This window comes from Drosophila rhopaloa, unplaced genomic scaffold, assembly GCF_018152115.1.
Source record: "Drosophila rhopaloa isolate 14029-0021.01 unplaced genomic scaffold, ASM1815211v1 contig_3, whole genome shotgun sequence".
Lineage (NCBI taxonomy): Eukaryota > Metazoa > Arthropoda > Insecta > Diptera > Drosophilidae > Drosophila > Drosophila rhopaloa.
The window spans coordinates 24,975,249-24,987,480 of NW_025335123.1; the positions used below are offsets into that span (position 1 = coordinate 24,975,249).

Genomic DNA, 12,232 nt, shown 5'->3' on the forward strand with positions numbered 1-12,232 from the left:
TTCCCCCGTCGCATTTTGCTCTTTTTTTTCTGCTGGCCAAGTTTGCATCTGTCGGCTGGAGAAAGTTTTGACATTGACTCGCCTTGGAAGATGTCCTTGTTTCGCGTGCGTATGCAGCATATGGGTATCTGTTTCAAGTTCGGGCTGCAAAAAGTTGTTTATCTGCTGTTTTCGGAATTTTGATTGTGATTTTGTGCCCCGTCATCCGCTGACAGCTCAATCGGGACAATGTCCCGTGACATGAGGTCCTTCCCCAAGACGAAATCCCCGAAAATATGTAGCGTCATGCCTGGCCAGCCGCAACAACATCCTTGAGATTTACATGACAAGTCAAGAGATGGGACATTTCCTTTTTTTTAAGGCAGAATCTGCCGGAATGAGAACGAGGATCGCAGTGGCAGAGCCCCGACAGATGTCAATCAAATGAAATTAACACATCGTCATTGAAGTCGGTCGTTGGACTGGTTTCCTTGGGCCTTCCATTTCCAGAGCCCTCCCATTTTTGGCTAAGTCGCATCGGGCGCCTAATGTTTTGCTTTCGATTTTTGCGATTTACGAATTACGTTTTTCGCTTTTCGCGATTATTGCGGTTGATTGCATTTCACAGGCATTTTCCGTTCGTTTCTCTTTTCTATTTTCTATTTTCAGCGAACTGCCCCGAGGCCGAAATGCCCCTAATGGGATTACATAATATCATTAATCAGCCGAGTGAAATCGGAATAGGAATCGGAGTGCCGCGGCATATGACATGTGCCACCTTCTCCCGAAGAGAGGGTGGATGTATGTAACATATACATATACATACATCCCTTCGATCCAAGCGACACGCGCTGTAATTATGTAATTACCGATATGCAGCAAGGAATACCGATACCAATAGATGCCCCGACCCGAAACACTGACCATCGCATATCTCACTAATTGCATTAAATTGTCCAACACGAACCGATCAGCCAGATGACGCTCTATTCTGTACTCCGTATTCCATATTCCGTATCATCCCACACCTTTCCCACTCCTGCCGCACCGATGTCCTTTTTATTGGTATTTGCTTATCGCTTCATGCAAGTTGTTTGAACTATTTTGATAGGCCTAAAACGAATGCACTTTAATTGGCCATGCGTCGTTTTGTCCCACCGCATTGTAATTTCTTAATTTCGAGTGCATGGGGTGGCACATTGGGTAGGTTTGCCATCGATGTTTACTTAATTTTATAGAGCTGTTCCACCCGTACTTATTTGCTCTTTAAGCCTGGCTTTGTTCAGGGACACTCAATAAGTATAACATGCACGATTTGCATGTGCTTGTAAATACACCACTAAAAGGATGTTTGCCGTGACGATATACATATATTGCAAACGTGCCAAATGTGTCTTCGAATGATAGCTATGATTCCAAGTGATTAATAACAATATACAACTTATTCAATTTACCAAATCAACTTAGAATTGATTGTATAGGTTCTCAGCTGCACAAAACAGTCATTCATTTGCGCCTTATTTTGGCAGAATTACAACAAAAACGCTTGAAAAATGTGTCTTAAATAATTTTGTTTGATGGTCAAAATCCAGAAAAATGGAACTGGATTTTTTAGTTTTTTAATCAAACCCCTTGGAAATAATGGTCAGGTCTTGGAATGTCATACCTCGTTGAATTCGTTACAAAATTTCCAATCGAATGGTATACTCAGATCAAAAAGTTTATTTTTGGCCATATTTGGCAAAAAATCAAGTGTTACCCCTTATCAAAAATGCGAAAATCGGTCAAAAAATTAAATTTACTAAAACCTTCTGGAATCGATTGTGTAGGTTGTCAGCTGCACAAAACAGTCATTCTTTTCGCTGTGTGTCTAATTTTGGCAAAGCTACAACAAAAAAACCCTAAAAAATTGTGTTTTAAATACATGTTTTTGATGGCCAAAATCCAGAAAAAAACATCTCGATTTTTCAGTTTTTAAACAAAACCCTTGGAAATAATGGTCAGATCGAACGGCATACCGCGTTGAATTCGTTATAAAATTTCCAATCAAATGGTATTCTCAGCTCAAAAATCTTATTCCTTTGGCTGTGCGACTTATTTTGGCAAAGTTAAGTTCGTTACAAAATTTTCAATCCATTTGTATTCTCCGCTAAAAACTGTATACATTGCTTTAGAAGCTAAAAGCTAACAAAGATTCCATATATATTAGTATACTTAATTATTATTATACCCTTGCAGAGGGTATTATAATTTTGGTCAAAAGTGTGCAACGCAGTGAAGGAGACATCTCCGACCCTATAAAGTATATATATTCTTGATCAGGATCACCTCCTGAGTAGATATAGCCATGTCCGTCTGTCCGTCTGTCTGTCCGTCTGTCTGTCCGTCTGTCTGTTTCTACGCGAACTAGTCTCTCAGTTTTAAAGATATCGAATTGAAACTTTGCACACACCCTTCTTTCCTTTGCACGCAGTATATATGTCGGAACGGCCGGAATCGGCCGACTATATCCTATAGCTGCCATATAACTGATTGATTGGAAATGCCATAACTTTGATGTTTGTAAAGTTAGGAATCTGGGATTTTCTATGGTTTTATATTTGGCCAATCAATCCGACCTACCAAATTTCATAAGGATCGGCCGACTATATCCTATAGCTGCCATATAACTGAGCGATTGGAAATGCCATAACTTTGGTGTTTTTAAAGTTAGGAAGTTGGGATTTTTTATGAGTATTAAGAATGCATTATATGAATAATTTTGGAGAATATAATTTACAGAGTATTCTGCAAGGGTATATCAACTTCGGCTCCGCCCGAAGTTAGCTTTCCTTTCTTGTTTTTGAATTCAATTTAACGAACAAAATGTAAACATTTGGGAAAGTTATTTTATTTAATACCCACAATCTATGTTTAGTTTTAAAATAATGTATGCCATATGCTCTTTATACTGTTAGTTTCATTTTACCATTTAATTTAATTAAACTTCAAGGAATCCCTATCATCTTGAGGGCGTTATAATATATGTATGTTTAAGGCCAACTTCAAGCAAATCAATATCTCATGTTGAACCGCCCAAGAGCAACATAAGAAAGTCGCATGAGAGGGTTCAGAAAGTACTGAGCGTGTTTAGCGATCTATGACCCTGAGAAGCGAAAACCCAAGTCGACCGCAATCATTTCGACTACGAGTACTCCCCCACAGGAGCCAAGGAGTCGAATCGCCCCGGGAATGTCCACCTTCGGGGTCCTGACTACGAGCGGTAATTGTCGGAAGTGCAACTACTTAGAGGCTGACTTTGTACTCCGCGCTTGAGTGACCCTCTCTTCTCCTCCTTCCTCGGGATATCTTGAGGTAGTCTTCAAGTTAATTGCTGCATTTAGGAGCCCAGTGCGATGTGGCACTGGCGATAAGAAAGGGCTGCGAGGAGCCCGTGGGTGCGGCAGATGGCAGGGCATCGGATCTTAACACATCCTTCTTGCGACATTCCCTAAGCGACTTAGTCCCGATTTGCTTTGTGTGCTCGGGCCATGTAAGCCTGCTTAGGCTGGTCAGAACCCCAACTCCAACCCTTTAACCCTTTGTGCCCTTAATTGAACTGTCTTTGTGTTCCTGCACGGGACTGGGTGTCAAAATATTTCATACACTTTGGACCTATGCTAATGCCGGGACAGCAAAATATGATTGCGCCTAATCCCTTTGTCAAGGCGATGACAAATAAATATTTCCACGATGTCATGTCAAAATATCATCGAAAGGATTCACCCTGACACGGTCACGGATTTTCATTTTTCATTTCTCGGGTATTTTCAAATTTTTTATGCAAATTTCGCTGGGTTTCCTGGGGGGGTAAGTGACTGTGCCTCGAGCTCCTGACACAAAGTCCATTAAGGTGTTACATGGGCAACAATCTTTGCCGAGTAATTACAGGCTTGTTAGCTATGGTTGCAACAACATTGCTTTCTCCTGGGGGTGCGACGTTTTTTTTCCAGACATCTTGGGTTACGTGGGAAATGTTTCCTTTTTTTATGGATTCCTCTTTTTGTTGAGTCCCTCGCAGAAGCAGAACATCGCTTACGAGGATCTGGCAGATCCGGATCGGATCATTGGGATCAGGGGGATTGTCAATCAAGGTGGCAAGCGGATTTCCATAAAGACGAGCTGCAGGGCTAATTACATGCGAAGGATGCGCCGAGAGGGTCCTGACTTTCCCTTGTTCCATCTTTTTGCATAATTTGGATTTAATAAACTTTGAATGGTCAGTAGCAAATGGAATTCGGGGTGAATGAATGACTGACTTAATACTATGATATTATCTTAGATCTGGTATCTAAGCTAACAAAAGCTAACTGACAAATCAAATTCATACAATGAGTCTTCTTTAATTCTGATTAATAATTAAGTTCTAAATATTTCAACTCTTGTTTAGGAAAGTTTACAATTGACTTAGTAACAAATTATAGAAACAGAATATTCAAAAAAGAATTTAAAAGAATAAAATAACATTGTAAGTATTCTTGCAAAAAGATCTAGCGAAGATCAGTCTAGAAAAGATTTATATACCAGAAAGTGTCTAGGAATGACAACCAATTTCGAATTAAATAGGTCCACGCATCGGCACTTTTGGTTCTGCTCTGAATCGATTTGGATTTAGAGAAAGCCTTTCAAGGGCTCCTCCTGGCAGTCGGCTCCAGGTAAAAGGATAATAGGCGATAAGTCCGGTAGCCACGAAGGACGAAGGATGGACGCAGCTGCAAGCCACAGTGGGCCCTCCAACCACCGCACCAACGAACCACTCGGCGCACCACACTAGAGCCGTCCAAGACAGTTGCTCTAATTTAGAGACGTTTTGGGTAATTTTTGCGCAAGGAATCGGAATGGGAATTGAAATTGAAATTGGCTCATCTCGGTCCTTGATCCTTTGTTGAGGTCCGGCTGCCGGACATTCGGCACTTTCACGCTCCTTAGTCCAGGTTTCTGAGCCTCGGATCCTCGCAGCGTGTGGAACGTGACAAGGACGAGTCCAGGATGCGATCAAACAAAGCCAGGGGCCAATAAATCTGCTACGCATCGGCAGCGCATCAGAAAACTGACAAGGCGGCCATTGTCTTCCTCGAGAGCTCGTGAGGCGAACAAAGGACGCGCCAATTCGAACTGGACCGATCGGAACCGGAGCAGGATGGCCAGGATCCCCCCTACTGGATCGTAAAACCAGAGGCGCCAATTGCGGTTCCTATGCAAAGCAGGCGCCGTCCGGCGGAATCCACCAAAGGATTCGGAAACAGCGGGCGGCAGAGTCCAAGGACACGGCCATCTCTTTGTCAGAGTTTACATAAGCCAAATAAACCGTTTTACTATTTAGCCTTTTTAGCGTTCTTATGGTTAACTAAAAATAGATTTTTAAATTAGGTAATCATTAAATGCGTTGTTTTTTTAGGCATATAAAATGTTGTTGTATTTTAATGTTTTTAATTAGCAACTAAGCCAAATTAAGGTTCTCAACTAAAAGAGTTGGGCGCTGTTTTCTTCAATGAAAATTAGCTATGAATCATATTTATTTTATTTAGATGATTTGGAATATATTTTCAAGACACTCTTTAAATAGTAGCAAGTCTCAATTCTGCTATTTCAAGAAACAGTGCGACAGAAAAATTATTGTCCATAAATTTGACCATATATTTGACCAGTACCCCATTAAATCTCTTTCTTTTCTTAAAGGTCAACCACTGGTCATCGGTGGTCGTCGATGGTCATCGCCTGCGCATTCTGATCCACCCATTTTTTAATGTATGGCCAAAGATCTTTATTTGCGACACTCGCACTTTCTTTTCTTAGTCCTTTTTGGGACATCCCGTCTCTCATTTTTAAGTGGGCTGTTGAAGCGTAGAATGCCTCCCCATTTCGCAGGACACACCCAGCAATTAGGAAAAAGGATGGGCCCGATCCGCACTTTCTTTTTCTTGAGTGTGCAGCAGAATCTGTCGCACATAAATTTTAATTAACTTTGTTTTTAATTGTTGCAAATTTATGTTCGAGGGGCTGGGAGATCTACTTCTTGGGTTTGCTCCTGCGAGTCCTCGCTGAATTTTGCTGTGGGCAAATGACAAACGAACAAACCGAAAAGGGATCGGCCGCCGGATCCTTTTTTTTCTTCGGATCCCTGCAATATGTGCTCTAAATTATTTGCAATAATTTCAGCCCCGTCCCTTTGATTCCCGACTTTTTTTTGCCCACTTCGCATCCTTTCCTTGAGCGTCCCTTTGTTGCAATTTACTTTTTGCTTGTTGGATGCTGCAGACATCTCCCGTTGCGTATCTGTATCTGTATCTGTATCTGTGTATCAGGATCTTCACTGTGTCCGTGCCTGTATCTGTATCTGTGTTGGTATCTGTAGCTGTATCTGCATCTGTATCTGTATCTGCTCTTCATTACGGCATCCATTGTCTTGCGACGTCTGCCTCAGACGCATCCTTTGGGTGTCCCTTCGTGTGTTCCAGTTTGCGCCGCCTCTCCTTTATTTTTTCAGGGTCACAATTCGAGTCTGAGTCGTCCTCCTTATGGAGAGCACCCCCCACCCCAAATGGCCAGGATTCGTTTGCGAAATTGTCTCGTATTTGACAGTTGACAGTTGGTCGACTTTTGAGTTGGAAAGTTATGAGCATAAACATGATATTTGCCAGGGGCCCGTTATTGCTATTGCTATTGCTATTGCAATTGCAATTGCAATTGCAATTGCCATTTGGCCATTTATCCTTTATATTCTGCCAGTCATTTTCAGATTCATTCCCCTGCTCTTAACCAAAAATGCCAGCGTAAAAAAGTTATGAAATCAATTAATCATTTCAGCTCATTTATGATTTAATGGTTTCACTTTTCGCTTGGAGTCGTAAAAAACGAAATCCCCACAACCTTTTATTTGGCAATGCGTTAATGAAGTCGCGAACTGGCACTTTCCCTATTCCGATTTGAATTTCCCCCTTTCGCAAACACTTTCCCTCCATTATGCAAAACGCAAACAAAGCCGCGCGACAAACATTTGATACACTTTGAGCATGTTTGAATCACATTCTAGGCGGCGGCGCGCAGCAAATCAAATATCGATAAATTTCGCAAACAATGCGAACACGGGCGCATTAATCACAGGCAGCAACAATAAAGCAGCCCTATCTGTAAAATCCTATAAAAGTGCCCGATCTGCATGCGAGCATATATGCAAAGGCGCTCGAAAGGGAGGGAAATAGGGATCGATGCAATCGGAGAGGATCAATTGGCCAATTGGCAGTTCTACATTGCAACGGGTTAAAGTAGCTACTTTTATATATATCTGCCATATATAACAGTCAAACATTAATTTTTATACAAATCTATTCATCCACCATATAAACCTATCACAATCCCACGCGTTTTTATAAAAATATGCATTATATTAGGTTCATTGCCAAGGAAACTATATGAAACTTTTATATTCATTTCGATTTTATAGTTTGCTTAACAATATCTAAAACCCGCTAAATAGAGTTAATAAGTAATCCTTTACCCTTTTAAAATAATTTATAATAATAATAAGTCCTTAAAATCTTCTAAAAACCCGTTTTAACTGTAAATATAAAAAAAGCTTTTATGTGAGGCAATCATATTACAATTTTTTCTTTAACAAAATTCCATAACCCTTTAAAATCCAGCTAGTAAAAGGGTACATTCGCATCTCTGGCGGGATTGGCAAAGTTTATGCGCCAAAGTGGTGAGTCTTTAGCCACAGGTCATTGAGCATGGCATGCAAATCCCTTCGGTTCTTCGGTTCAGGATCTCGGGATCGCAGGACCTCGGGATCCTGAAAGAGCGAGAGTGAAAGTCAAGTGGCTCTTGGCGACGCGCTCTCCCCTAAACACGCGTGCGAGCGAGCGAGAGGGCAGCAGGCGGGGGGAAAGGGACGGGAGAGCGGTAAAAAATGCATGGGCAATTTGCATACGGCGATCGGGACTGGATCGTGACTTCGGGCAGTCCTTGAGCCAGGGTCCTTGGGCTCGTTAATTAAGCGTAAAATCGTCGCACACGAAATGCTGAAAACTCAAATTGAATTTGAGTAGTTTTTGTGTAGTTCTTTATCCATTTGTTTTTTTTATTTTTGTGTTTTTCTCCTCTTTGTCCCTTGTAAACCGCAGAAAATGCGAGGATTATGGTAATTTTGTCGGGAAATTACAAGCGAAGACAAATCGGGATACGCCTTGTTTAGCAGGATGCTCGTTAAATCATATTAATCAACATGCCGATATCCTTTCTTTGCGCTGAAAACTCTCTCAAAAACCCATTTAATCCTTTTGTACGGCTATGTAAACAGCGATAACTCAATGCCACAAAAAGGAGCCGAAGGATTCAGGGACATAACGAGGGCAAATCGAAAGGAAAAGAGGTAAAAAGTAAGCAAAATGAGGGAATTTCGCAAAGTAAACGCAGGAAAAAGAGTTGAAAAGTTGAGAAATTCGCCATTTCGGTGGATGGAACGAGGCAATCAATTAACTAACCCCTGCACCCTTTCTGTATCCCGATCGGGGACAAAAGCCGATCGGAAGATAGTCACAAAGAAAACCTACAAAACCAAACAACTTTCACCGCAAAAAAAAAACGAAAGGATAACGTGCGAAATATTCGATCCCCGTTAGCGGAAATCTTTCAGCGATCAAAAGATCGCAAATGAAGAGATTAGTGGAAGGAAAAGGAGGACCCCATTGAAGGAAAGTAACATATCCGAAACGAGATCAGATCGCCAGATAGCCACCAAGCCAGAAAAAGACGATCTCCGATCACTTGAACATCACTTAGGCCCGCTGGTCGATGATCACTTGAAGATCACTCAGGAATCTGGATGATCACTTCATCTACAGCTGGTCAAGGACCACATATGTGGGCAGTTATTATTGATCTTGTCATCAAAAAGATAGCTGCTTATTGGTTCCACATTTCGTATTCTTGGGCTGCGGCTTTGTTTTGAAATCTAGATCACTGAGAACCTTTCTATTAACTTAAAACCTCTCTATGCAAAAGTTAGTAATATTCCTTATTATGAGCTACATAGTACTTCACTTTTCAGTTACTCGAGTAAAATTTGGAATTTATATTATACAAAAATGTATTTCATATATTTGGGTTTATCAATCCCCATATGCTTTTGTAAGAAACCTATTAAAAACTTGATAATTTGATAATGAACATAGTTTATAAAAAAGTTTCCCCTGCTGGGTGAACAACTGACGCTTTGCGCAGGACTTTTCCCAGAGTTTGTAACGTTTTTCTAATGCTTCCTTCCGGAAGTGGCAAGCATTTTCAATTAAAAACCGCCGCGTATATAAATTGCATTTGCGGCCGCTAAAGAGCCGCAATTAATACTGATACCAGGCTGCGACAAGTGGCCAAAATGACGAGGAGCTGTCGGCCAGGAAGTTGGACTTGGCATGAGCTAATTAGCCTGGCCGGCCAACCTGTGCTCGGTTCCTCTTGTTTTTCCCTTTTCCAGCCTGTTGCTGTTCTAAATGTCCATTCAAATGAGGGGGAGAAAAGGGAGAGAAGGGAAAAAAGGAAGCGGACTTCCTTGAGGGGAATGAAAGCAAATTTAATAACCAAGCGCTGGCCGATAGACATCTAGATGTCATTTTCGTGTGGTGTTGCTGTGGATGAGTGGAGTGGAGTGGATCAAGGCAGGGGATTCCTGGGGCGGACTCGGAACTGCGAACTGTGGGAAAGGATCAGACTGAGCACAGTACAATGTCCCAGGAACAGTATGAAATCGTTTTAGTATCGAACAATAAAATATTACTTTTATACGTTGATGGAAAAAAGTTATCTTATCAAATATATATTTGATTTTATAGAGTTTTTTAATTTAGTCTGATATCTTCATAACACCATTCATGGTAAATATATTTTTAGTTCAAATCTAACTATTATATTGCCACTAACTAAACTTAATTGGAGGTGCCATTTTTGATGATGATTGGAAATTAAGGCTTTTAAGGTAGCGTAATCCTAAACTATATTCAAATGAATTTAAGGCATTGAATAACCATATAATTTAATTAAAAAAGTAAAGATTTTTATTGAGTTAAGTTAATATGCCTCAATGGTATATTAAGGTTTTTAAAAGGACTAAAATGCAATTTTAATACTTATTAAATATTCTACTAATATGCTCCCAAGTTAGTATGCATTTTGATAATAGCTTTTTGCCTAGATTTAGTTTATGGAACTCTTCAGCTTGTTGCTGAGATCTGAGGATACTTTGTAGCCACAGACATCTCCCGACTGAAGAGAATGAGCTCCTTACCAGGAGTGAGAAAGAGAGAGAGAGGGAGAGAGAGCGAGCCGGAGAGAGCGAGTGTCCTTCTGCCCGTCGGGGTGCCTCTTGCGCAACAACCCCTAGCCCCGTAACCCCTAGCCATTAACCCCTGGGCGGCCAGCGGGTATAAAACGCAGCCCGCTCCCCGTACCGCTTCAGTTTGTCAGCGAGAGCGGTCGAGAGCAGTGGACTAGCAGAGTCTAGAGATCTAGATCTATCTTTTTTTTTGTGCACCAACGAACGAAATAAACCATACAAAATGCTCAAGTGGACGGCATCGGCGCAGCGCCTGAACGAGATTCCAGTGCAGGTCCAGCAGGACCCAAACGAAACCCAGAGGAGACGTCTCCAGCGGAGGCAGCGACGCCAGCGGAGGGCCACCATTGCCAACAAGGAGAACGTGCCCGACACAGTGGGCTACACCTCCACGCCAGTGCCCATTGCCCGGCTGCTGAACAGTCCGCTGGTCCTGGCTCCACTCAGTGACATCCGCAACGTCACCCCGGAGGCGGCGGTCAGGAGCCAAGTGCCCCAGCGGGTGCAGAGTGTGCGGTACGCCACCACCTTGCCCCGCTTCGCCGAGGACTACTCGCCCAACGGCCTGCTGCCCAGTGGCCAGCACTTGGCGCTGAGGGGCATGGCCCCGCTGGATCCCTTCCTGGGCCAGCCACGCTACATCACCGCCGGAGTCACCCAGCTGCGGCAGCGCAAGCTGGACGACGACTTTGTGGCCACCTTGGAGCCGGAAGTGGAGATGGAGCCGGAGGTGGCACTGGAGCAGCCCGCCAAGTTGACAGTGCGACCCAGCACGCCGCAGCCCGCGTCGACGCAGATGGGTGACCAAACACTGGACCGGCTCATCGATGCCATTCTGGACTCCGCCTGCAAGGCGGATGTCGGCAGCAAGAAGAAGGCGCGCCGGTCCACCTTCAATCTGCGCAGGCGCACCCTGGTGAAGCAGCAGCTGGAGTCGAACTGTCCCCAGGAGGTGCTCTCCCCATCCTACGCACCCGGAGATGATCCCGCCGCGGATCTGAGCTTCGGCCTGGTCCCACTGCCCATGCAGCATATGATGGCCACTCCCGAGCCGGCCTCGCCACTGGCCAAGATACCACACAACTTGCTCATCCAACTGGCCACTCCGGTGGTCCCATCTGGTGGAGCAGCCCCCGGCGACAACACCTTCTGCCTGGAGACCCCGGTGAAGGCGCTGAAGAGAAGCCGCAAGGAGATCGTGGCCAAGGAGTCGCCTTTGAAGCGCTATAAGGTCGACGAGCGCAACTACTTCGAGGTGGGATTGGCCCTGCCCTCATCCATTTATGTCTGAGAAGATGTCCTTTGGCAAGGAGCACACAAAACGAAGATACGAAAGAGAGAGAGAGAGAGAGAGAGAGAGAGAGCGAGCAACGCTGACAAACGGGGGGAAAACGCTTAACTATGACGCTTAACTAGTTCCTAAGTCAAAAACTAAACCTTAAACAATTACTGTACATAGTTTCCTAGCCTAAGTTCATCACCATCTAATCCAATTATTTATAACACCTTTTTTTGACGCTGCTGTTATGTAGTTTTTGTATACCCAACTTTTTTTTCCATTATTTAATTTTAAAAACAATATTTATTACTAATTTTAATTAACTATACAACTATTTTTTTCAAAATAAATGCAGTAAAATCAAAAGTTATGTTGTGAAGATTTTTATATTTTTCAAAATACGAGAATGGATGAGGGGCTTTTTATTTCAGCTTTCCTTTTAAGGGAGATAGCTTAGGATCGCTTTCTAAAGTGATTCCTTTTTATTTTGTATTTTTAATGAATACAAATATTTTATAAGCTATGTGAATTTAAACGCCATAGATATTTGAATGCGGTTTAAATTGTAATATATATAAATGATACCTATATCAGTTGCCTTCTAAATT

The 12,232-nt window shown here is 42.7% G+C and overlaps 1 protein-coding gene across 1 annotated transcript; it reads left to right on the top strand.

Moving 5' to 3' along the window:
* The first annotated feature begins 10,483 nt into the window (after positions 1-10,483).
* On the top strand, positions 10,484-11,942 carry LOC108046892. The gene has a single exon (XM_017126847.2). The coding sequence runs from the start codon at positions 10,569-10,571 to the stop codon at positions 11,634-11,636; it is 1,068 nt and encodes a 355-aa protein (XP_016982336.1). The 5' UTR covers positions 10,484-10,568; the 3' UTR covers positions 11,637-11,942.
* The last annotated feature ends 290 nt before the right edge of the window (positions 11,943-12,232 follow it).

Excerpts from the sequence above, each read along its gene's own strand:
- LOC108046892 (XM_017126847.2), top strand. The coding sequence starts at position 10,569 with ATGCTCAAGTGGACGGCATCGGCGCAGCGCCTGAACGAGATTCCAGTG.